General features: G+C 35.5%; 1 protein-coding gene across 2 annotated transcripts in view; it reads left to right on the forward strand.

The window, feature by feature from the left end:
* Positions 1-27,936, forward strand: part of Crag (DENN domain-containing protein Crag) — a 718,705-nt gene that overhangs the window by 77,218 nt on the left and 613,551 nt on the right. For both annotated transcript variants that reach the window (XM_090406570.1, XM_090406571.1), the window contains exon 6: positions 19,867-20,036. In XM_090406570.1, coding sequence (XP_090262696.1) covers positions 19,867-20,036 — 170 coding nt within the window. The remainder of the gene's footprint in view (positions 1-19,866; positions 20,037-27,936) is intronic.

Raw genomic sequence — 27,936 nt, forward strand, 5'->3', positions numbered from 1 at the left:
CTCTTTACAAATAGCCTAGTCATGAAGATACTTTATGCACAAACTTTGTTTATGCTTGGATAAAGGATTAAAACATGTAATTTCTTGTTTGCTATAATTTTCTCTGTCTGTGTCTTATTTTGCATGAAACAAAAACCTGTTTCTGGTGGGGAATTGCTGTTTTCATACATGACCACCTAACTAAAGTTGAATTATCTATAAAAGCTCGTGTAGCAGACAGAATTTGAACTACGTCTTTCATTTGAGGACATTGTCACCAATTCCCTCTAATTTTTTCTGGCCTATGCAGTCATGAAAAAACATTTTGTGTACAAGTCTCAGATTCACTGTGTGTGTGTGTGTGTGTGTGTGTGTGTGTGTGTGTGTGTGTGTGTGTGTGTGTGTGTGTGTGTGTGTCTGTGTCTGTGTGTGTGATAAGTAATATTTCTCGTATTAATGTTGCTTTTTTTTTGTCTAGCTATAACCTGTAAAATTGCAAGTACTAAATTAATTTGCTTAAATTTGCATAGCTACAAAAATCCATCGCTGTTTGCATGAGTTCAAGTGACTACCTTCTAGACAGACGTTCTAGACAGATATGCCTCTATAACTTACTGACATCTGCATTAGTTTGCCCACACAGCACAGGCTAAAAGTAATAAATAGAATGTATTAAGTTGGAATAGATTAAAATAATGTTGAAGACATTACTAAATAAAATGACAAGTATGATTTATCATATAATTCATTTTTATGGTACATACAGAAATTACTAATTGTAATTATAAATTCTGAAAGGAAAATTTTTGTATGTGCAGTTACTAAGTGTTTGTGTGCTCCCTTTTTGACTGCTGTATATTCACATGCACAACTTGGAAGGAACATTGTCACTATTAACTGTATGCAGAGGTTCTGTCTGAATTAGAACATTTTTATTGCTTTGGTTTCATCGTTAGTAATAATCTACGAACTCAGTAGTAAACTTAACAAAGCAAAGCTTTGTTAAGTTTACTATTGAGCTTCGTGTCCAGATTTTTTTTTAAAAAACACGTTTAAATAGCCAGCATTCCTGAATACTCTTTAAAAAAAATAATAATAATAAATTAGAAAAAGCAATAGTTGTCTTTCATAGACATGTAGGTACTTTTTTTTTAATTGTTTAGAGAAATTCCCCCCTCCCATAAAAGGTGTGCATGTGTCTGTAATGTTTATATATATATATATATATATATATATTTATTTATTTATTTGTATTTTATATAATAAACACATCACATTGTTAACCCAACAGTATCAATATGTTGTTCTAGAACAATTTAATTTTGAATTCTGTCGATGAAGGACTTTTTTTCAACTAAATATCAGTTAGCTAGTTTCATACAGTGGTTGCAGAGATTTTCCTCCTGAAAACTTGGGTTTTTCATCCCTGAAGAAAGATAAACTGACTAGTGAATATGTACAGTTCAGACATACAAGCTTTAGTGCAACAGGGCAGTTAATTCCATTAGTGATTAGGTTTCTATGAAACCTAATTGATTGGCACCGACAGACTTTCTAGTTTAGCATGTTGATTAACAGAAGATGAGGCAATGAGAAATGATCAGTGGAAATAATTTTGTGTGTAAATGTATTCATATGAGATGAAGGATCCAAAGAGTAATATTATATATTACTGTTTGGATCCTTCATTTAGTTATGCATTTTTTGGGAAAAGTTCATGTTATTGAAAAGAATTGCACTGGTCCAGTATATAGCATTTGGTTAAGCAACTAAAATGAATAATCTGTTTATATCAGTGGGATCTGTAGTCATGTAATGCTTTGAGATTTCAGAATGCCCTCCCCAACCTGCTACAGTATTCTGCTATAGAAGGTAACCATATATCACATTTGCTGTTTCAAGCTCTTCATTTAATTAAGACAAAACTGCAATGAAGGGCACTATTACTTAATGCTGCTTTAAGTTAATGCAGATATATATACCTAAAGGTATATATATCTAATTTGGTAGTCCTACTTATTAACATTGAGATAACACCAAGCTGAGTAACATGAGGTTGCTATTTGGAAGCAGCCACTACTATTTAAATGAAACATGCAAGATATTACTTACCCTAAACTTTATCTTACTTTAAGTTAAGATTTGTGGAAGTTGTATATCAAATTTTGTGGTCCTTGCTATTACCATTGAGCTACACATGCAAAGAATTATTTTGGCAACCACAGAGATGGCATTTATATTATCCAACCAAGACTTTATGCTGCTGTAAATTTTGATAAGACAAAGTTGCACATGAAATTGGGATTGTAAATTTTACCATTTAGCTAAAATCAGCAAGATTTTGACCTTCCCTCCCATTTGAAGGATATCAGTATTTGTTCATTGAAAATTGTGGCTTTTTAAAAAAATTTTTTATTGGACTCCTATGGAATGGAGATGAAGATTGCATTTTTCCACTATTTTAAGAAGCTAAATTTTTTTTTTGTGTGTGTGCGTGTGTGTGTGTGTGTGTGTGTGGAATGTTTCAAAGCTTTTATCAAACTCCTTAAAAAGTGTCTGGGGTGCTTAAGGGTCAAAGCTGTATAACTGAGAGGAGACCTCCACATAGCCTTTAAAGGAATGCGGAGAACCGACCAGGGCTTCTGACCTAATGTCCAATCCTCACCTTCTCGTGGTGCACCCTGTTGGGTATCTACTTTGATACTGAACGCACGAGGATGGGCTGGCAATTTGGGATTTAGCCGACCAAATTGTATTCTTATTGGTTAAACCAAAATAAAAAATGATGGTACAACAGGACAAAATTTCATGCCGGCTGGGGCGTCGCCCGGTTAAACAAGGCCCCCGTTGTTTTCGCCAGGGAACCAGGGCGAACAGCGAAAAGTCAGCTACTGGAACAAATCTGAAAACAAACCCCAACTCAACATCACCAGAGTTAAAGATCGGTCCTATCAACGTAAGAAGCCTGAATGGCAAAGAAATGGAGCTAGCTGAGGAATTAGATAAGTACCAGATCGACATAATAGGGGTGACTGAAACAAAAAAGACCAAAACTGGTGAGATCTTTCTGAGCAATAAATACAAAATGTTATATTCAGACAATGACAATCAAGGAAAAGAAGGAGTAGCCATAGTATTCAACACAAAATACGAGGCTAATCTTCTTGAATGGCAGTCAGTCTCAAGTAGAGTAATGTGGGCAAATATGAGAATGGTGAACTGGACAATGAGACTTATTTGTGCCTATGGTCCCACAGAAGGTTCTACTAAGGTAGAAGTGGAGGAATTTTTTGAGGCTTTAGAAAAAGCAACTGACACAATGAAAAAGGAAAAGTTGGTCCTTGTTGGGGATCTAAATAGTAGAGTAGGAAATGATTGTGAGACATACAAAAATATTTTGGGAAAATTTGGAGAAAAGAGCAAAGCTAATAATAATGGCAAATATCTGTTGGATTTCTGCTCAGGACATGGACTGGTTATTACTAACACCATGTTCCAACATAAAAATGTGCACAAATTCACATGGAGAGAAGAGGCTAGGAATAAGAAAAGTCTCATTGACTATGTTATTGTTGATAGTGATGTTTTCTCCCTGGTGCAGGACACCAGAGTGTACAGAGGATTTGAAATTGGAAGTGATCACTATTTAGTCTTGAGCAGGATAAAATTGAATTTCATATTGAAAAGAATAACATGTAAGAAAGTTTTAAAGCGAATAAAAGTTGAGCAGCTCTCAGATGTGAACTGTAGACTAAAATACAGAAATATTATTGAAAAGAAAATGAAAGAGTTTGAGAATAGGAATCAAACCTTGGAGATTCAGTGGCAAACTCTGAAGGAAACATTGATTGATTCTGCCAGAGAGGCATGTGGTGAGGTTGTGTGCAAGGATAAAAAAATCAGAACTCCCTGGTGGACACAGGAAGTTAAAGAGGCAGTGAAGGAAAAGAAGAAAGCATATCAAAAGTTCCTGGCAAATAAGTCAGCTTTTATTCTTACAGAATACAGAGACAAATGTAAGAAAGCTAAACAGTGTGTAAAACTAGCTAAACAAAAGTCATGGGAGGACTTTGGCAAGAATATAGAAAATAAATATCAAGAAGGTGGCAAAATATTCTGGAGGTTGTTGAAGAAGCTTAGGAATGGAGGAAAAAGTGCTGTAAAAGGAATTAGAGATGATAAAGGTGAAATGAAAACAGGAGAAAAAGATATCCTTGAAGTATGGAGTAATTACTTTGAAAAACTGCTAAATGAAACAAGCAGTGATGACAGCACAGTGATAAAAAACACTGACCAGGCATGCAGTCAGGAATACATATCCATACTTGAAGTAGAAAAAGCCATCAAAGGCTTGAAATGTGGAAAGGCAGCAGGAGTAGATGATATTCGACCAGAAATGCTGAAGTATGGTGGTATAAGAGTCTTACAGTGGCTGCACTTCATAGTTCAGAAAGCCTGGACAGAGGGACTAATTCCCGATGATTGGAGTAGAGCTCTCATAGTACCCATATATAAAAAGAAAAATAAAACTGAATGTGAGAATTACAGAGGTATTTCCCTACTGAGTGTTCCTGGCAAGATCTATGCAAGTATACTTGAGAAACGGTTGAGAAAAATTGTGGAAGAAAAGCTTGGTGAAGAACAAGCTGGATTCAGGCCAAATAGAGGCTGTCAGGATCAGATCTTCACTTTACGACAAATAGTCGAGAAAGCATGGGAATATAACAAAGATCTGTATTTAAGTTTTGTCGATTTGGAAAAGGCATATGACAAGGTGCCAAGAGAGAAGCTATTCAATACGCTGCAGTTATATGGTGTCAATGGGGCATTATATCAAGCAATACTTAGTCTTTATTTGAGTTGTGAGTCAGCAGTTAGAATTGAAGGAAGTACAGGAAGATGGTTTAATGTTAAATCTGGTGTGAGACAAGGATGTACATTATCCCCTCTGTTATTCATTATCTATATGGATCACATTATGAAGGAATGTGGTATTAAACCTGATATCAAAATTGGAGATGTTAATGTCAGCACTTTGCTTTATGCTGATGATGTTATATTTCTAAATAAATCCGCTACAAGTCTGCAAGATTCTCTGACTAAATTGAATAGCTGTTGTAATAGATATGGTATGAAGGTCAGCAATAAAAAGACAAAGACAATGAAAATAGGCAGAATCATTGAAAATGTCAACTGTGTTGTGAATGGAGAACCTGTGGAACAAGTAAAACATTTCAGCTACTTAGGCACAATTTTTACTGAAGATGGTAAACTAAATATAGAAATAGACAACAGAATCAGCAAAGCTGGTATAGTGGGAAGTCAATTGAATAAATTCATATGGAATAAGAAAGAAATTAGTCGGAACACTAAATTAGCTGTGTACAAGACAGTGTTCAAACCAGTTTTAACTTATGGATCTGAGAGCTGGGTCAGAAGTAAAACACTTGACCAAAGACTAGAGACCGCAGATATGAGAGTCCTGAGAAAGATTAGAGGCGTGAACAGGTGGCATCAATGGCAATATCATATTAAAAATGAGGATATTAGGAAAGAACTTGACATTGTCAGCATCCAGGAATGCGTTAGCAGAACTAATCTCAGATGGTATGGTCACTTAAATAGAATGGGAGAGGAAAGATTAGCAAAACAAGTGTTTTCTGCCAGGTTGGCAGGAAAACGACCCAGAGGAAGACCAAGATATAGGTGGATTGATACGGTACAAAGTGCCTTAGACGATAGAAATATAAGATCTGATAATGTTGGAGTCTTGACAAGTAACAGACTGATTTGGAGGAAAATTGTAGATAGGAAGTTAGTAATGTAATTTTTTCATGTAGTACTGTCATATCCTGTACACCCCTTGAGGGTACATGGCAGGAATTTGATGATGATGATGATGATAAAAAGTGTCTTCCCTCCCTACAACCAAATCAAGTTGTATATACATCACCTTCCCTTGTTAAGGTCCAACTGATAAATTAAGATTATCTTCAGAAACATTACAGGATGGGAACAGTCTACAAACTACTCGACAAAATTTCTGATCCTGTCGGATTACCCCCCCCCCCTCTTCAGGTTATTGTTTTGGAATATGACCAAAGCATCTAAGGCTATGAGATCAGTGTGTATTATCTGCTAATTGTGTGTTATCAAGCCATCTGCGCTGTGCTGTTTCATGGAAGAAAAACCATGCCGCTTTCACATGAGAGGAGCTTTTGTAGGGACTTCCCACTTGAAAAATCCTTATAAATGTTCTCTACATGAGATTAGAAAGGTTTTTTTCAGCCAAAGGACATAGTCATTAATGCTGTGGAGTGCCCCCCCCCCCCCAAAAAAAAAATTATCTGCAATTGCTTGCTATAGTGAACTTTATGGAGAAAAGAAGAAAACTTGTGTAGATTAAGCAGGACGTAAAGTACAATTTTTTTTAAGAAACCATCTTCTGCTGTCATCTCATCCTCCAAACATGAGCCTAGATTTTCCACAAATTATGCATTTTGGTGCATCATCCTCAGAATGCTTTGTTGTATTTCCTGAATTTGAAGAATTCAGGAAATTATGAAAGTGTCCCCACATCTTTATGGTTCATACAGTGATTTTTGACTTAAAATGACTTATGGTGGGCTTGTCGGAATGGAATCTTTCAGAGGTCAAGGACTGTATACTTTGAAGCAAAAAAAAAAAAAAAAAAAAGAAAATTATCTTATTCTGTTTACCTTTTTTTTAGCAAAAAAAAAAAATCTACTGCTAATGAACACTTGTTTATAGTAATGACACTTTCATAATTAGGCAGGTGACATGCAAAGACAGGAACCTGCTATCCTTAGTGGAAATTATGATGTGAAGCGATTTATCTATAGAAGGCAGAGGCATGCCCATGAGATGGTTAATAAATTATTTTAATCATGTGAATTTTTCTAAAATCAGCTGTTGGTAATGTCCAGCTGCCTACCAGAAAAAAAAAATACTGCCAACTTTGAACAGCTAAAGGAACATTTGGAGGTTGTAGTCCTTGAGTGCTTCTTGAGGAGGGCTGTTGCAGAGTAATTGAGGGAGGATGTGGAAATGTTAGTCCACTGAGTTTTGTAGGCTGCACTATTGTCAGTGAATGATAACGAGCAGTTGCATCCACTTTTTTATTAGCTTTAAGCAGGGGTGAGAAATAATAGGAGCCAGTTCACTAGTTGGTTGTAGAACAGACATAGGATAGAGGTAGACTGTCTGTGAGAAAGTATTTCCATCGAGTTTGAGATGGGGGGGGGAGGTCATCACTTGATTTGTCCTCTTGTAAGGGCAAATCAAGTGATGAGCATTTTTGTTAGATTTTTAGTGCATCACTTCATATGTGATATGCATGAAATATTGGATTTTTTATCCTGCAAAGCATAAACTAGCTGGAGAAGACATAGAATTAACTGATATAATATATGAACATAGTAGTCTTAACTGCTTAAGCTTTCATTCTATTGTATTTAAAAGTTCACTGTTCTAAGTTTGGGCAGATTTAGGATTTGTAGAAGATAAAATCTGCTATTTGGTGTGAGGTGGGATCTAACAAGAACAAATACACATTGGGGTGTTGTTACAGACCTAGGATAGGTTGCTAGTTATGAAGGAATGCGTGATCAAATAAAGATGAGTGGAACGAGAGGATGGGGAAATCATTATACTTAATACATATATATATAATTAATATTCAACTATGCTTTGCTGCAATCATAATGGGGATATTGATTGGGTATCAGTGAAATCTCATAAGAAGAAAACTGAATTTATTGAGATGTTGCAAGACAACTTCCTTAAGCTGCATGTGACAGAAGGAACCTGAGGTCAAAGAGTGTGAGATCTGATTATAGTGTCACACGGGGGTTTCAGTTAAATAACTTTCTGCCTCTGATGGAACTCGCATTTCCTCCAGCAGTTGGTTATTAATTTTAAGAATCTGTGATGTAACTATTCTCTACCATATTTCCAAAGTTCTGTATTTATGCCATCTCAACCAGTTTGATTTTCTGTTTTTTGATACTTTTATTACTTCGTTTAGTTCTTCCAATTTTTTTGGTCAGTGTTGATTTCCTCATTATTATTTTTTGTTATTAAATTTGGGTCATAATCTAAATTCTTATAATGTTCTATTCCATTGTTTCTCTTGTACTATGATGATTTATGCTGTAACTCTTTCTTCATTGTTTAATTTTCTCAATATTTTGTAGGCTATTTCTTGTTTTCAATGTATGTGTTCAATTTTATTAATCTGTCCTAAGAATCTTGGTGAGCTTTCTGTACTATGGTTTTAGCTATATTTCTTCTGTTTTCTTTGTATGTTTTTTGAAGGAGTGATTTGTATGCCATTTGTTTTTCTCTTATTGCATTTTCTATATCTGCATTCCAGATTTTTAATGTCTTTCTTTTTAATATTTTATTTTTCTTTCCAAGTACTTCAGAGCCTGCTTTCTAGGTTATTTTTATTAAACTTTTCCATTCTTCTTTTATATCTTCACTGATTTGGGCTTCTTTTAGGTAATCTGTTAATCATGATTGATATAACATTCTAATGCTTTCTTCTTGTAATAGATATACTTTGTATTCTTGTTCTATTTTTTTTTATCTTATTTACTTCCTTTCTTTGTTTTGCTAGTATTTCTATTTTAGAGACTACTAAATAACGATCTGAAAAAATTTCACTTCCTCTGTAAACTGTACATCTCTCACACATGGACTACTTTTTGATTAGTAATGATATAATCAATTATAAATCTTGTTCCTCTGCCATTCCAAGTATATTTATTTATTTATATATATATATATATATTTTTTTTTTTTTTTTGAAAAAAGCATTGATTATTTTAAAATGATTGAAAGTACAGAAGTCTAATAGTTCTTGACTGTTGTTATTCATGCAAATTTCTGTATATTTTCCTAAGACATTTGGGATCGGATTATTTCCAACCATTAAGATCTCCTGCTAGTAATGTATAGTCATTTTTATTACATTTATTTAACTGTTTTTGTAGTTCTTCATAAAATTGTTCAGAATCCTCTTTCATATACCTTCTTCAGGGGCATATACTGCTATGATGTTTTTAATTTAACTGTTATAATTCAATCACTTACGAAATTGTACATTTGTATTCTATATTTCCATTTATTATCGATTAAAATGGCCACAGCACTAGAATCTCTTATATGTTGGTCTACTCCACTATGTAGCATAGTAAAACCATCTATATCTTGTGTTCCCTTTAATTTCTTTTTTGTTTCTGTTATTATTATTATTTGACACCTCCAGAGAGTCGAAAGACTCATTGAGGGAGGGCACCTACTTTACAACTCTCCATCTCCACCACTCAACCTCATCCACCAACTTCATCATCTACATCAATGTTTCTCAACGTGGGGCAATTTGAAAATGTACATATACATATTTATATTATACTTTTTCAGAACTTGGCTGACTATTATGCTAGAGGGGGGGGCATCAAAATCTTTGAGACGTTGAGGTGGGGCATGATTCAAAAAACATTGAGAAACACTGATCTACACCTAATGAATGGTGTAGATCAGTGTAGAAACACTGATCTACACCATTCATTAGGTAAGGTGTATTTGCTTGCAGGACATTTTTAACTTCATAGTTCATTTCAGGTGATTGTACTATCTACATTTATTGTTAGCTTATGGATTGTAGAAGCACCAGATGTATTGAATATATTCTGCACTGTTGTGAATGCATCTGTCAATTAGATCAGAATTATATCCTGTTGATAAGAGGGTGTCCCATAAGAATAATGGTACAAGCCATCTAAGAAAGCTTTAATTGCTCCCAATTTCTGTGTTGTTAATAGAGCAGAGAAATTGGCAGGAGAAATATTGTGAGATTGAGAAAGAGTACCTTGGAAAAGAATAAGCCAGGTTCAGGCCAAATAGAGGTTGTCAAGATCAGATTTTTACTTTAAGACAAATAGTTGAGAAATTGTGAGAAAATGACAAGGATCGGCACTTAAGTTTTGAAGATCTGGAAAAGGCATATTTTGCCCAGAGAAAAGCTTTTCAAAACACTTCAATTGTATGAGGTGAATGGAACATTATTTAAGTTGTCAGTCAGCAGTTAAAATTGATGCAAATACAGGAAGATGATTTGATGTAAAATCAGGGGTAGGACGAGGATGCTCATTTTCACCACTCTTATTCATAATTTATGTCACATTATGAAAGAAAGTGGCATTAGGCTTGATATTAGAATTGAACATGTCAAACTTAGCTCTTATCTTTTAGGAGTACAATCATCTTTATGCAGATAATTGTACTCCTAAACACAACTAGTGCAAGTCTCCAGGAATTTTCTAACTAAATTGAATAACAGTGTAACAAATTTGACAGGAAAATCAGCAGTAAAAAGACCAAACTATGAAAATTGGCAGGAACATAGAAAACTTCAGCCGCATTCTGAATGGAGATCCTATAGAACAGGTAAAATATTTCAGCTATTTGAGGCAAAGTTTTTAGTGCAGATGGCAAGTTAAATCTGGAAATAGACAACAGAATAAGCAAATAAATTAAATTATATTCTTGGTTTCATCCTTTATCCAAGTGTAAGCAAACAAAGTTTACATGTGAAGTCACTTCATGACTGGGCTACTTGTGTCTAGAGCCTGATGACTTCACATCAGTTGCCTTAGTATCTCATAATTCTACTTGTATATGGAAATAAGACTTCTGCATTACTTCAATCTTGGTATCACATTTGGGTCTGACTGCCACTGATGTGACCTCAATAAAGGTCACATCAGTGGCAGCCATCGGTCTGGATAGTGGCCCTTTTCATAATGCATAACATTATACATGTCCATAAGGATATGTGTTTTGCAATATGGGACTAAAACAATTGATACGAAGTCATCAGCCTCTAGATACATGTAGCCCAGTTGTGAAGTGATTTCACATGCAAACTTTGTTTGGTTACGCTTGGTTAAAGGATGAAGCCAAGAATATAATTTTTTGGCATCTTTAATTTATAGTATAACCAGGTGAAAAAAACTTTTAAGAATAAGCAAAGCTAGCATGGTGAGTACCCGTCTGAATAAATTTATATGGAATAAGAGAACAATTAGCCAAAACACCAAACTAGCAGTATACAAGACAATGTTCAAACAGTTTTAAGTTATGGATTCAAGAGCTGGATTAGAAATAAAGCACTGATCAAAGACTAGAGACTGGATATGAGGGTTCCAAGAAAAATTAAGAGTGAACAGATGGCATCAATGGCAGAATCATATTAAAAATGAAAATATTAGAAAGGAACTTGAGAATTGTTAGCATTGAAGAATGTGTAAGCAGAGGTAATCTAAGGTGTTACAGCCAATTAAATAGAATGGGTGAGGAAAGGTGAGCAAAACATGTTTGATGCCCAGATGACAGGAAAGAGACCCAGAGGAAGATCTAAATAGATTGATTTTGTCAGAAGTGTTCAAAAGTATGAAATGTTAAACATGACAATATTGGAGTGCTGATGAGTAATAGACTAATTTGGAGGAAATTGTGGATAGGAGATTAATAATAATGTAAACTTAATCATGTATTGTTGTCATAGTAGCCAGAACACACTCCTTGAGGGTACACATCAGGGAGTTGGTGAGAAATTAGTCGGTTTTCAATACGAAGAAAATTAAATGTTAAGGGGGAGAAAAAAACTTCTTTCCTTTCAGGGATTTAAACAAGAAATGTGGACAGAAACTTAAAAAAAAAAAGAAATCAGTACATTAAAACAGATGGATGGCTTAAAGATGGTTTAATAAAGAGAAAAAATTGTGGTTATAAACTTTTCTGTAAAAAAAGTTTTCCAAAGGTGGAGACAAATGTGAGCATAGTGGAAGTGTCATCTGTGTGCCTATAGACCTAACCAAGTGAATTAACTATGCATCTGAAAGGGAAATGTTTTGATAAGTCTTTAATATCTCCTAAAGGGATATTGTAAGCAGTGAAGCTACATCAGTGCTTTGCTTCTTACAGATTATTGGTAGCATTGCCACCCAGTTGGTTTAGATTTTTTTTTTTCTTTCTAATAAATGGGCGATGATCATTTGAAAGCTTGGCAGTGTTAATTATTTTAATACATATTTATCCTGTAATTATAAGTATTGTTAGATAATTAAGAACCTACTCTATGTCACCATATTAACTTTATGTACGTAATATTGTTGTAAAACTAATTTTTGTTCATTTACCTATCTATGCTGAAGTTAATTTTTTAATAGATAATATTAGTGAAATTGTTATATGTATTTTGTTTATTTTGACTGTGTAGTTAAGTCATGTTGTTTTAGCCATCTATTATTAAGTGATATCTTTTCAGAATATTTTTTTGTTATGGCACCGATACACACAAGAAAAATGGCAACCAAGACGATGTTGGCTGATATCAGCATGCAGGGTTTAGTTCAACGGATTTTGTGTTTGATGTATTCGTTGCTGAGAGTGAATGGTTTGTAGTACGAGAACCAGAACAGAGAAAATATTTGATGGAAATGTTTTGTAAATGAATATATGAAATGCGAGTTGTGAAAGAATGAAGTGACTGATGATAAGGATATAAGGTAGGATTGTCAAGGTGTTGTGAAGAAGGCAGTATTGGAAGCAATGAGTGATAGTGCACAAAATATGGTTAGGAGTTTGAAGGAAGTGGTTGAAAGTAATGTGGATGATGATATGCTAATGCGGAATGAGCATGCTTACGTGGACTCCATCACAGGACAAAACATGAGTGTGAGCGACTGGAGAAATAATTGGCGAGTGGTAAGGAAGGACAGTAGGAAAGAAAGAGTGAATGGAAAAAGCATAAAAGTGCAAGTGACTGGGAGAAAAGAGAGAGTATTGTATGGGGACTTGATGATAAGAGATGTACTTAATGAGAAAGTGACGAAAGCATGTTTTCCAGGTGTAAAGATAAAGGATTCTCGTGGAAAGGCTTAGAAGTTGGTTATGCATTTTTTACTAAATAATTTAAGGAAATTACAACGTCAACTTAGGATATACATTAAAATAAATTTTAATATACTTCAATATTTCGGCAACGTCACATTGCCATTTTCAAGAAACTTAAGAACAAGACGTGCACACAGGCACAACAAACAGTAAGTGAGGAAGAAGCAGGAAGCTATTATTTCTCCTAAAGTCCTGATGGTGCCCCTAGTGGGCAATGTTGATATTCTTGGGCGATTGGGCTGAAGGTCTTCTGATGTAGGTTTCCCAAATTTGAGGCAGTCTCATGCAGACAAATTTGTTGAGGTTTGGATTGTTTCTTAGGGCTGAAGCTGATTCCATGAAAAGTCTTTCATCTTTGTATTTACTATGGTGTATTATTGTGGCTTTCTTCCACCGTATTCTATGGCAGGTATCTAGCGCATGGTCCGCAAGACCAGAGTGGCTGTATTGGTGAAACCGGATGTAGTCCTTGTGTTCTGAAATTCTGATATTTGCTGTCCTGCCTGTTTGGCCAAAGTAGGACAGTTTACAGCTGCAAGGGACCTGGTATACACCAGGTAGGTCTAGGGGGAAAGGAGGTTGGTCTTTAGTAGAGCGGATAAGGGATGCCAATTTTTCATATGGTCTGTAACAAGAAGTTAAGTCATGTTTTTTTAGGATTTTTGTAATTTTTTCCGAGGTGCCTCGGTTATAGGGTATGGTGATGGATTTAGAGTTTCCGAGAACCTTGGAAGGTAAACCACAACCCCCCCTCCCCCCTCACAACAAGGATTACTCTGAATTCATCACCATACCCTATATCCGAGGCACCTCGAAAAAAATTACAAAAATCCTAAAAAAACATGACTTAACTTCTTGTTACAGACCATATAAAAAATTGGCATTCCTTATCCGCTCTACTAAAGACCCCCCCCCCCCCCAGAGACCTACCTAGTGTATACCAGGTTCCTTGCAGCTGTAAACTGTCCTACTTTGGCCAAACAGGCAGGACAGCAAATATCAAAATTTCAGAACAGAAGAACTACATCCGGTTTCACCAATACAGCTACTCTGGTCTTGCGGACCATGCACTGGATACCTGCCATAGAATGCGGTGGAAGGAAGCCACGATAATACACCGTAGTAAATACAAAGATGAAAGGCCTTTCATGGAATCAGCTTCAGCCCTAAGAAACAATCCAAACCTCAACAAATTTGTCTGCATGAGACTGTCTCAAATTTGGGAAACCTACATCAGAAGACCTTCACCCCAATCACCCAAGAATACCAACATTGCCTGCTAGGGGGCACCATCAGGACTTTAGGAGAAATAATAGCTTCCTGCTTCCTCCTCACTTACTGTTTGTTGTGCCTGCATGCACATGTCTTGTTCTTAAGTTTCTTGAAAATGGCAACGTGACGTTGTTGAAATATTGAAGTATAAAACTGAGAACTTTTATTGTTATAAGACCATGAGATTTAATGATTACAAATACAAAGAGCCAACAAGTTTCACTAGCCACTGTTTAGCATTTTCAAGGCTGTACTGGTGTGAAAACAAATGCATCACGTTACATGAAAACATACACTTTAGTAACTGTTCGGCCGTTACATTTGATAATTCACGTTTGATGACGTGCATGCATTCGAATGCTTCAGTCAGAATCCGCTACATGACCACGTGTTGTGTAGTTTTTTGCATATTGTAGTTCTGTTGAGCTGAGAGAATTGATGAGATATTTCCATATGTCTTTAAGAATAGCACCTTGATTTCTATTTAAATTATTGCCTGTGCATAGCACCACTGCTGCTTTTTTGAAAGTTCTGTGTCTGTAGTCATTCTCGATGTAAGGCATAGAACTGTTTTTCCAATCTATAACGTGATATGATGTTGAGAAATGATGAGCTAAACCAGATGTGATGATTCTATTGTGATTGACATCCCCCATGGGTTCTCCACTCTCCCCACCCTTAGCCAACTTTTATATGGAGACTTTTGAAGGGAAAGCCTTAAACTCTGCCCACAAAAACCAACCATTTGGCTTCGCTATGTTGATGTGTTCACTATTTGGCCACATGGCTCCGATGCACTCCTCTCCTTCCTAACACACTAAAACAACCAACACCCCAGAATCAAATTCACCCTGGAAGAAGAGAAAAACAACTGCCTTCCTCTCTTAGACACACTAGTCACCTGCCAGCCTGATGGAACCTTGGTTTTCTCAGTCTATAGAAAACCCACCCATGCAGGCTGATACATTCACCAACAATCCCACCACCCCTCCTCGCAACAATATGGAGTCATTAAGACACTACACAACAGGACTAAACTTATCTGTTCAAATGACAATGCCCTAACTACAGAACTAAACCACATTCTTAACACTTTCTCAGCCAATGGCTACTCCCCCCAAAAAATCCAAAAAATATTGAAACCAATAAACCCTTCCCCCCCTCACAACAAGGATTACTCTAAATCTATCACCATACCCTATATCCGAGGCGCCTCAGAAAAAATTACAAAAATCCTAAAAAAACATGACTTAACTTCTTGTTACAAACCATATAAAAAATTGGCATCCCTTATCCGCTCTACTAAAGACCAACCTCCCCCCCAGACCTACCTGGTGTATACCAGGTCCCTTGCAGCTGTAAACTATCCTACTTTGGCCAAACAGGCAGGACAGCAAATATCAGAATTTCAGAACACAAGGACTACATCTGGTTTCACCAATACTGCCTCTCTGGTCTTGCGGACCATACACTGGATACCTGCCATAGAATGCGGTGGAAGGAAGCCACGATAATACACCGTAGTAAATACAAAGATGAAAGGCTTTTCATGGAATCAGCTTCAGCCCTAAGAAACAATCCAAACCTCAACAAATTTGTCTGCATGAGACTGTCTCAAATTTGGGAAACCTACATCAGAAGACCTTCGCCCCAATCGCCCAAGAATACCAACATTGCCTGCTAGGGGGCACCATCAGGACTTTAGAAGAAATAATAGCTTCCTGCTTCTTCCTCACTTACTGTTTGTTGTGCCTGCATGCACATGTCTTGTTCTTAAGTTTCTTGAAAATGGCAACGTGACATTGCCGAAATATTGAAATATATTAAAATTTATTTTAATGTATATCCTAAGTTGACGTTATAATTTCCTTAAATTATTTAGTAAAAGATAAAGGATGTTAGTGATGCTGTATGCAGAAGAATGGAGTGAATGAGTTGATTGTATTGGCTGGCACAAATGATTTGAAAGGTGAGATATATGCAATGAGAGAAGATATGAAAGAGTTGTTAGTGGAAGCAAAAATGAAGATCAAGAAAGTAAAGAATGTGATTCTGCTGCCTCAGTATGATAGGACAGAACTGAGACGAAGGGCCATCATTCCCAATGAGTCAATGAGAAGATTGTGCAGGAGGAATGGTGTACAGTTTATTGATGTATAGTGTGAGTTTGATGGATAAAAGGACTTGTATATGCCCGATGGACTGCATTTGAATGGTTTTGGAGTTAGATTTTTGGAGAAAGTGTTGTTTAGTGAGAGTGTGTGGTAGTGCAAAACCAGGGAAATTAGAGATATTAGGGAGGATGAAATCTAGCGTGTGTCTGTTCACCGCCTGTGATAAATGATCATAGGTATAGTAATGATTATGCAGTGCTGAATGTGAATTACAAGTCTCCAATTTAAATAGTTGGTAATGACATTACACAAGGGTAACTATGGATACAAAGGGATGTTGAAATGTATGTACATGAATGCAAGAAGTATCAGGAATAAGGATGTGGAGTTTTTGGCATCGGTAAGCTCAACTTGAGCTTATCGATTTATGCATAAATTATAGGCATCACCGAGACTAAAAATGATATAGTGATATAGTTACAGGGATAGAATGTAAAGAGTATTATATTTTCAGGGAGGGTAGAAGGAACATGACAGCAGGTGAGGTATTGCTGATGATAACTCCAGAATTACAAGCAAAGAAATTAGAAGTTAAAGAGGATATTAGGTCTGAAGGAGATGGTCAATTTGAGGCTGTCTGGTGTGTGAGATAGAGGCAAATAGGACAAAATATGTGTTGTTGGGTGCTGCTATACACCGAGGGAGGGGGGGTTACAGAAAAATGTAGATACCATGTATCAGCAATTCAGCACAATGGGTGTAAGCTGAACAATTATTATTGGAGACTTTAACTATGGGGACATCGATTGGAGGGAGGAAAGAGGACATAGCAAGATCAAAGTGGGATTTATACAGTTGCTAAGAGATAGTTACATGAAACAACATTATAGAAGGTACAAGGGGGTTTGAGGGTGTTGGATTTGATTATAGCATCAGAAGGTGTATCATTAACCAAGATAGTCACTCCGCCTCCAATTGGAGTTCTCTGTCAAGAAGAGGGTTTATGGTCAGTTATAAGTTTGGTGATTATGAGAGACTCAGGAGTCATTCTGGAACAGCGACATGGCTTAAGAAGCTATAAGGAAAGAATGTCAGTAGTGCATGGCAAGTGTTCAGAGATTTCTTGATGGCAGCAGTTTCAGACTGCATACCCAAGGTCAGTGGGATCAACCAAGTTGGAATTAAGTGAATGAGTAGGGATATAAAGCAAGAGCTGCAAAAAAAAGAAAACATCGTGGAGGATATATAAAGGGAAAAAAAGTGATCAGCATACTCATGAGCAGTACAAAGTGCAAGCAAGATGGGCGACTACTATGGTAAGGAATGCCAAATCAGACTTCGAGAGAGAGAATTAGCCAAACAGGCCAAAGTAAACCCAAAAGAGTTTTTCATTATGTAGCAAGAGGAAAAATGGACTATAGTAGAATGACTTGAAACAGTGCTCATGGTAGGAAGGTGGCTAAACCAAAAGAAATAGTTGAATTGCTGAGTGATCATTTTGCAAAGGTATATCATCCAGGTGTGATTTTACAGTTGCTGATGTCAGAGATGCATATCAACATTGAGGTAGATGAACAGGAGGTGTTCAGCATATTTAAAAATACAAATATGAACACAGCAGTGGAACTGGATGGCACATCAGTCTGTGTACTACGTGAATATGCGAGAAAATTGGCATTGCCTCTGACAAAGTTGTTCAATCTAAGTCTCATCTCTGGCAGGGTTCCAAGGGAGTGGAAAGAGGATAAGATAGCACCATTGCATAAAGGTGGCTCCATGACAGAGGCAACAAACTACAGACCAATTAATATATCAGGAGTGATTGTTAAAGTATTTGAAAAGTTAGTGAAAGTTAAAATACAACAGTTTGTGGATAGGGATGCAATACTCTATAGTGGGCAGCATGGTTTTGTAAAAGGTAGGTCCTGTCTTAGTAACTTATTCACATTTTATAATAAAGTGAGAGAATTGGATAAAGGTAATGGCTACACCATTATACTACTAGACTTTGCCAAGGCATTTGACAGAATACCCCATGGAAAACTATTACGAAAACTGGAGAGGATGGGAATGGATGTGAGGCTAGTAGCATGGATAGGGGGATGGTTGACTGACAAACACGAGAGAGTAGTATATGGTGGAGTGAGGTCTAGATTGATGGTGAGTGGAGTACCTTAGGGATTGGTCCACTACTCTTTCATTTGTATATCAATGACATAGGAAAAGATTTAAGAGGGGGGCGGGGTATATTCAGTTGTTTGCTGATGATGCAAAACTGGAGAGAGCAATAGTTGATAAAGGTGATGTAGATATCCTGCAGGATGATTTAAATAAATTGGCATTGTGGGCAAAGGATAATGATTGTCAATTCAATGTTGCAAAATGTAAGGTTATGCACTTCGGGTTGAAAAGGTTGCATATGGTGTATCATATTGATATTGGTTTGCAGGAAATTGATGAGGCTAGGAACTTGGGGAAATGGTGGACAAAGAGACTACAGATTTGGTCACCTGAATTTCTTGGGGGGGGGGGGGGTGTCATAAATATTCAGAGAAGAGTGACCAAGATGGTGATTGGTGTGTGGAATACTCCCTACAAGGATAGGTTGAAGTTTTGTTGGTTACAAAGTTTAGTTGATAGGTGGAAAAGAGGGAACATGATAGAAACTATAAATAATAGTTTATTATAAAATTATTATAAATAATTTTTTATAATTTATTATAAATAATAGTTTATTATTAAAACTATAAATGAATAAACTAGAAATAAAAACTATAAACCATGATAGATAAAATTTAAGATATTAAAGAGGTGTTATAAAATTGATGCAAGTAAAATTTTTCAATATATGACAAATAGAGTACTAGGGGCCATCCTTGGAAGTTGTGTAAGAGTGTCGTCAGTAGTGCTATGTGGACCAGATTTTTTACATGGAGAGTTGGCAAGTGAGTGGAATGGATTGCCAGAATTGGTTATGAGTTCCCTGACAGTGAATGGATTCAAGGAGAGGTATGATAGGATTTGTGTGTATGATGGTTGATTTGGATCTCCTGTGATGAATCTCTGGACTCCATGGAGATGCTATAAATGATTTTAACATGAGTATTATTTTTTTTAATAATAATCTTAAAATCTCTTTTGTGACACTGTTTATTTTTTGAAAGAGGGTATAGTTATATCATATTTGTCACTAGTAAGTTGCAAAATTTGCATTGGACATGTCAGAATGAATAGTTGATTTTTTTTTTTTTTCTGTAAGCCTCTGTTTATATCAGTTCTATAAAAGTTTTTGAGAGATACAGTAGCAAAATATAAGTAGCCTATGATTTTTCTTCAGCATCATTTAGTAATATGAACAAATTTATTACAAATCATTTCATATCTTGATACACTAAGACCTCACATGCATTTATGGATATGTTTTTATAGATTTGTTACTCAGTGAAATCCCCAAATATTAAAAGATGCCATTTTTAATGTTGTACATATGCTAAACTACAAGTGTTTTTCATCCTAGCCATCTTAGGGAGATATCCTCTGGAAGATTACCAGAATTTCCCTCTCCTCCTGTCTGTACCTCTTTTCTGTCTCCCAATGGGAGCTACTATAGAATGTTGGCCCAGAAAAGCACAACAACCAAAACCTGTTTTTTCTACGTTTGTTCTTACATCGGATAGTGCTGAAAAAGTAAGCAAATAATTTTACTTAACATGTTGAATTGAATTGAATCTACCATTAGATAATGCTGTCCATTTCCTTGTACTAAATGAAATTACTTTGATTATGCATTACATTGTTTTCATTTCATTAATGTTGCTGTTATAACATATTATGTCTTGTATACAGTATTCAAGTTAAAGCTAAAAATTTTCATTCAAAGGCTGAATCTTAAGACATTCATTTGTCTTTTTCACCTAATGAGTATTTTTCTTATGCTGTGTTTATTGAGATCGTTTATTTTAGTGGCTTTTGTAACAACATCTTTGTGCTCCTCTTATGTGTTGTTGATTGATATACCTAGTTTGGCAATAAATACTATTACAACTTGAACAGTGCATAAACCTTTAATCTATCAGTAAATCATTTACAGCTTTCAGCACATACAAACCTCATGTATAATGTGCATATAGCAGCATGCAATGTTCGAAATGTTCCCCTTTTGCCTTTACATGCCTGAAGTCTGTGAGGCAACATATTAATGGTGACATTCACACCATCCAAAAGAAATGCTGTCACTACTCACTCTATATCCACTTTCAGGCTAGCAATGCTGGGGGATGTCGTTTCTTGCAGGCTACTCTCTCAAACTCTGACCACAATTTGAAGCCCAATGAATTCATAGATTGGGACTTCCAGGCAGCCAATCAGATGGTTGGGCACATTTGCCTCCAACCACTGTTATGTGGTCCTTGCCTGGCGTGCAGGTGCCGAGTCCTGTCGGAAGATTCACAGCCTACTGTGAAACAAGGTTTTGTTCAGGGACATTACCACAATGTCACGTATACTTACTGATGACTTGGGGGTGAGAGCCTTTGGCAGTGGTTTTGACCCCTTTTTCACAGAAATGAAACTTTCATACTCCCAATACCTCCACCCCCTCCCCCATTCACACCAAACCATCATTGATGCAGCATGATGACCTCTCTGAATCCTGGATGCTATGGCACATTCTGTGTGACCATCTGGGGCATATACTCAATTGTTTTGGTAGTTAAATAACTCTTGAATGGTGAAAATCTTCTCATCTGTGAAGAGGATATCTCTGTGTCTGTTTGTTTGTGCTGCTGGGGAAGTACCTTTTGATTTTATCACCCTATGTCAATAAATTGTGGTGTTAGGAAGTGTCCAGTAAAACAGTAATAGGCTTTCACCCCAGGTCATCATTCTTTGTGAAATGTTCATCTCTTGCAACATCACTTTCTGTGTTCTCACAGTATTACAGCTGAGACATACCTTCACAGTCCTCCCAAATTTGTGCATCCTAACACAGGATAGTGGACCTGTTCTTTGGCAGTCAGATGCACACTCTTTATCATTATAATGGTTAATAGTCTGATACACAAACATCCTACTGATCCTAAGTGTTTTTAGCATGTTGAAAATAACAGGTAGCTGCATTCATCTAATTTCTCCGTTATTCCGTATAAATTTATTCACTTGACTTCCTACCATACCAGCTTTCCTAATTCTGTTGTTAATTTTCATATTTAATTTGCCATCTTCATTAAAAATTGTACCTAAATAGCTGAAATGTATTACTTGTTCTCCATTTTGGATGCATTGATGATTTCAATGTTTTTGCCTATAGTCTTTGTCTTTTTATTGCAGATTTGTCATATCAAATTTATTATAACAGTTATTCAGTTTAGTCAGGGAATTTTGAAGAATTGTACTGGATTTATTTAGAAGTATAACTTTAAAGTAAAGAACTTAGATTAACATCTCCAGTTTTAACACAGTTTCCTTCATGATGAATAAGTTGAAGTAATGTACATTCTTGTCTCACACCTGATTTAAAACATCAAATCATAGTCCTGTATTTCCTTCAGTTTTATCTGCTGACTTACAACTCAAACACAGAGTAAGTATTGCTTGTTATATTCCTGGTAAGATTTATACAAAGTATACTTGAGAAACAGATAAGAAAAGTTGCAGAAACTAAGTTTGTTAAAACTACCTGGTTCATGCCAAATAGAGGTTGTCAGGATCAGATTTTCACTTTAAGGAAATAGTTGAGAAATCTTAGGAATGTAACAAGGATTTCTATTTAAGTTTTGTAGATCTGGAAAAAGCATATAACAAGGTGTCAAGAGGAAAGCTCTTCAAAACAGTACAGTTATGTCGTGTAAATGGAACATTATATCGGGCAAAAAGTGGTCTATATTTGAGTTGTAAATCAGCAGTTAGAATTGAAGGAAGTACAGGAAGATGGTTTGATATTAAATCAGGTATGGGACAAGGATGCACGTTATCTCCATTGTTACTCATTATCTGTATGGATCACATTATGAAGGATAGTGGTATTAAATCTGATATAAAAATTGGTAATATTAATCTTAGCTTTTACTTTATGCAGATGATGTTATACTTATGAATAAATCCAGTACAAGTCTACAAGATTCCCTGACTAAATTAAATATACTGTTGCAATAAATTTGGTATGAAAATCAGCAATAAAAAGACAAAGACAGTGAAAATAGACAGACACTGAAAACATCAACTGCATCTTGAATGGAGAACCTATAGAACAAGTAAAATATTTCAGTTAATGGCAAATTAAATTTGAAACAGGCAGTGGAATTGGTAAAGCTGGTGTGTTAGGAAGTCAACTGAGTAAATTTATATGGAATATTGGAGTATTTAGTCAAAACTCTAATCTGGCTGTATACAAGACAGTGTTCAAACCAATTTTAACTTATTCTGAGATCTGAGTTAGAAATAAAAAAACACTTGCTTAATGACTAGAGATCGTAGATATGAGAGTTCAGAGAAAGATTACTGGAGTGAACAGATGCCATCAATGGCAGTATTGCATTAAATATGAGGATATTAGGAAAGAACTTTACCATTGTTAGCATTCAAGAATGTGTTAGCAGAGATAATCTCAGATGGTGGTCACTTGAACAGAATGGGATAGGAACGATTAGCAAAACAAGTGTTCTCTGCCAGTTTGGTAGGAAAAATTCCCAGAGGAAGACTAAGATATAGTTGGATTAATGCAGTGAATGTGTTTTTGAAGACAGAAATATGAGATCTGATAATGTTGGAGTCTTGACAGATAAAAGATTGATATTGAGGAAAATTGTTGATTGGAAGTTGATTACTATCATAATATCTTGTACATCTCCTTGAGAATACATATTATTATTATTACATGACACCTCCATGGAGTCCAAAGACTCATCTAGGGAGGATATTCTCTGTCTCCACCACTCAATCCACCAACTACAATGAACCACAATTACCATCATCATCTACACCAATGCCATCTACTGCCTTCCACCACTAGTATTTTCACAGACAATCACAAACATCCATACCTACGGCAGGATTCAAATCCATAGATGCGCTAACCACTTGGCCAACCAGGCCAGCACATATCAGGAATTTGATGATGATGAACTGTAATGTTTTGAACGACTTTCCTCTTGGCACCTTGTGCTTTTTCCAGATCTACGAAACTTCAATACAGATCCTTCTTGTATTCCCATGGTTTTTCAACTATTTGTCTTAAAGTGAAAATCTGGTTCCGACAATCTCTATTTGGAATCCAGCTTGTTCTTCTCCAAGCTACCCTTCCATAATTTTCTTAACTTTTTCTTAAGTATATTGCATATTATCATCCTGGAAACATTCAGTAAGGAAATACCTCCATAATTCTCACATTGTGTTTTATTTGACTTCTTAGATGGGTACTATGAGTGCTCTGTTACAGTCATCTTGAATTTGACCCTCTGACAAGGCCCCCTGAATTATGCAGTGCAACTACCATACAACTTTCTTTTTGCATCTTGTCTTGCATCTCTTGTATCATTGATGTACAAATTAAACAGTAATCGACCAAGAGCCCTATGGTACTGCTATCTTGTATATTGCATATTATCATCCCAGGAACATTCAGTAAGGAAATACCTCCATAATTCTCACATTGTGTTTTATTTGACTTCTTAGATGGGTACTATGAGTGCTTTGTTACAGTCATCTGGAATTTGACCCTCTGACGAGGCCTCTTGAATTATGCAGTGCAAATACTATCATTGTATCATTGATGTACAAATTAAACAGTAACAGACCAAGAGCCCTATGGTACTGCTATCCACCTGACTTCTCCTGGATTCATTTCTCCCATATACTACTGTTTGATGTCTATCAGCTACCCTTTATTCAAATCACTTACTTTGTGTCCCTTCTTATCTACTCCATTTAAGGAAACAGTTACCTGTATATACTATTCTGTCAAAATGCCTGTTCAGTCTAGCAATATCACTTTGTAGCCATTTCCTTTATCCAACTGAAGCAAGCATCACTTTATTATAAAAAATAAATTACATATGGCAAGCCCTATCCTTGAAAAAGCCATGTTGACCTCCATAGAGACTGAAATTCTTGTGTATCCAGTCCTGAATTCTGTCGTCCCAACCTAGCTAACTGTTCCATTTATATTGGTTATTTATTCTTATCTTTTAAATTTCTGGTTTTTCTTGGTTAGTTGTTGATTGATGCTTATCTGAATATAAAGAAATTTATATTATACTGCACCACCCTAGATTCAGATTAGTCTAAATAATATAGAGGAATCAATCTCCAACTATACTTATATTATCACTTTAACTTCAGGCCGAGGTTATTACTAGTATTTAAGGCTTCCGCAAAGGTCCATCAATTTTATGAGTGCTGCAGTGAAAGAAAATCAGGCAAACACCAAGTTTAATTCAACAAAAGAAAACATTTAATGTGGGAAAGTACAATATATACATTTAAATATAACTATCTGCAAAATGTTATCCAATTAAAATATAAGAATTCACATTCAGACATTAATAACTTCTCAATTAGGTTTCAGGATAATGACTAACGTTAACAATTCTTAAAGCATTGGTATTTCTCTCTATCCAATTAGATGAATAATATCATAAATATATTAGCTCAGTTTAAAGTATTCATGATCCTCAAACCTAATTGAGAAGTTATTAATGTCTGAATGTGAATTCTTATAATATTTTAATTGGATAACCTTTTGCAGATAGTTATATTTAAATGTATATATAAATATAACTACGAAGTTAACTGTTATAGCTTCACATGTCACAGAAAGGACAACTCTTACCGGGTTACTGCTTCTACACATCGAATTCGCATAGGCATATTTGAAATTCTTGTTGACTTTTACTTTATGGCAACACAATTCTAAAGAAATCTTGCACTGTAATAACTGAATTTTAGACACAGAAATACACAAGTCTTGATGCACGAGGTTTTAGTTATCTACTAATTCCTTATTTTCTTCTATGTATTAACTTCGGTTCTGCACTATTCTTCCACAAACCATTTGGAAAATATTGTAGTATCAGAACTCCCATAGAAGTAATTCACGATGCCTATTAATTCCTGGTCCTTTCATAGTCAGTTGATGGCATATATCAACTCCCCTTCTGTTACACACCACCGGTCTCTTTGCTGTCTCTAAGCTTTCTCCTTTACTTACTTTTGTTTTCCAATCAACTACATTCCTTCTTCCTGCCAAAATCCGGTTCTAACCAGTTCAGCTTATATCCACTGGCTTCTCTGTTTATACACAGTAGCTCACATTCTCAGCACGAGCTAACTAAAATAAACTCTGTTTCTCCTTCACTAGCCAATCAAATCCAATCAGAAGAATTACATAAAATCACTCTTACATACAGAAATAAAAAGATATATCACAATTCATATAATATACGTTTAAATTTATATACAAACAGTTTCTTATAATAAATTTTACAGAGTAAACTAATTACAATGAATGACATATTTATATAGAGTCTTTTCATTATTATTACATATTCTAAGATTAAATAATTAATTAATAACAAACAAAACTCAAAGCATTTATATGAATAATATATTACAAGCAAGAGACTTACAACAAATAATATTTACAAGTCTTGCTTATGACATGGTGGATTATGTTAAATGCGAATGAAGTATTAAAACATATAACATATCTTCATTCACAATTTAACAAAAGCCTACTCTTTCTCTGAAAAATTTTTCTTTAAAGAAAAATTTTTCACTTAAGATCCATTGGTGGAGGAATCAGATTTCTCATCTCCTTTTTGAGTTCTTAAATAGTTCCTAGGTTGAACCAAGCCTGATTTGTTGTAATGGTTTATATTTTTATTTCTCTCTGTATTTCCTCTTAGATCCTTGCTGTTTCTATCATAAGGAAACATTTGTTCTCTGTGCGTATAGTGAGGTAATGTCTTTTCAGAGTAGAAACTCTGTTCTCTGTCACTAATACCTAGCCTCAGTTGTCTCACGTCTTGGTAATCTGTTCTTTTAGTCTTCCTTATGTGATCACTCATTCCCTTGTATTTCCATTGACTTCCCAAATTTTTAATTCTATTATGTAAGGTAGCTGGCAAAATTAACTTTAACTGTTAGTTGATTTTCAGTATCAACATCTGGCTTAGGTATGGATATTTGTTGCTGTGATGGCTCATCAGTATCTAGTAGTGTTTCAGTCTGATAAAGCAAATCAGAATTTACATCACCATCCTTTTTAGTTGATTTACTTACAGATGACTTTACTTTAGTAGGCAGTTCCAATCCATTTGGTGAATAAAACTCCTTTGTCTGTCACCTTGTTCCATCATATATATGATCACTATTTCTTCTGATACTTCTTTTCCTGTTCATTAGGGAGATTTCCCTGTTAGAAAAATTACAGGAGAATTGATACTTTGCTAAGAAATTTGTTCCTAATATAATGTGGGAGCTTAAGTTGGTTGTTGTGGGGACAACAAGCAAATCCTGCTAGACACATGGTCTAAATTCTGATAGGTAAATCCTTGCACGAACTTTCTCATAAGCTATGAAGCTTGAGTCCGAGAGAGTAGTAATTCTCACAGATTCTCTCAGTTTGATAATGTTCTTCCATAATTTGTGTTTTATACTTAGGAAATAGTCCTTTCTAATGGTTGAGGCATTGCATCCTGTATCCAATAAAATATCAAACTTAGAGTCTAGGATTTCTCCTCTAATTCTCATCAATTGTTCATTAGATCTTTGGTGTTTCTGAATTCTATTATATCTTCTGTGAGGTGTGTCCAAACTTTGAATCCCATTGTTGTTTGAGTAATTTCTTTTGTTATTAAAACTATTAAGCAAGATGTCCAACTTTATTGGAACTATAACATTTGGGAGGATCTCTATGTTCTCTCTCTGTCTGAGGTTGAGAGACAATGGGTATCTGTTGTTTAACATTTTGTAGTCCTTGTAACAACTTACTTAGATTTGCTAAAATGGGTTGATTTTGTCTTTCTACTTCTAGTTTGATTCTTTCATTAATCTTTGCTGTGGGGTTTTGGTCTTCTTTAGACTACAGTGATTGCTGTCAATTGTCTCATCACTTCATTAAGACTATCCATAATTGGTTGTGGTGCTTAAGGGGGGTGAAATAAAAAGACAAAGACAATGAAAATAGGCAGAATCGTTGAAAATGTCAACTGCATTGTGAACAGAGAACCTCTGGAACAAGTAAACCATTTCTGCTACTTAGGCATGATTTTTAGTGAAGATAGTAATTTAAATTTGGAAATAGACGACAAAATTAGTAAAGCTAGTATGGTAGGAAGCAATTGAATAAATTCATATGGAATAAGAGAGAAATTAGTTGGAACACTAAATTAGCTGTATACAAGACAGTGTTCAAACCAGTTTTAACTTATGGATCTGAAAGCTGGGTCAGAAGTAAAACACTTGACCAATGACTAGAGACTGCAGATATGAGAGTCCTGAGAAAGGTTAGAGGCGTGGACAGATGGCATCAATGGCAATATCATATTAAAAACGAGAATATTCGGAAAGAACTTGACATTGTCAGCAT

The sequence above is a fragment of the Typopeltis vanoorti genome, chromosome 16, assembly GCF_054136105.1.
Source record: "Typopeltis vanoorti isolate ZY-2024b chromosome 16, IOZ_Tvanoo_1.0, whole genome shotgun sequence".
NCBI classification, from domain to species: domain Eukaryota; kingdom Metazoa; phylum Arthropoda; class Arachnida; order Uropygi; family Thelyphonidae; genus Typopeltis; species Typopeltis vanoorti.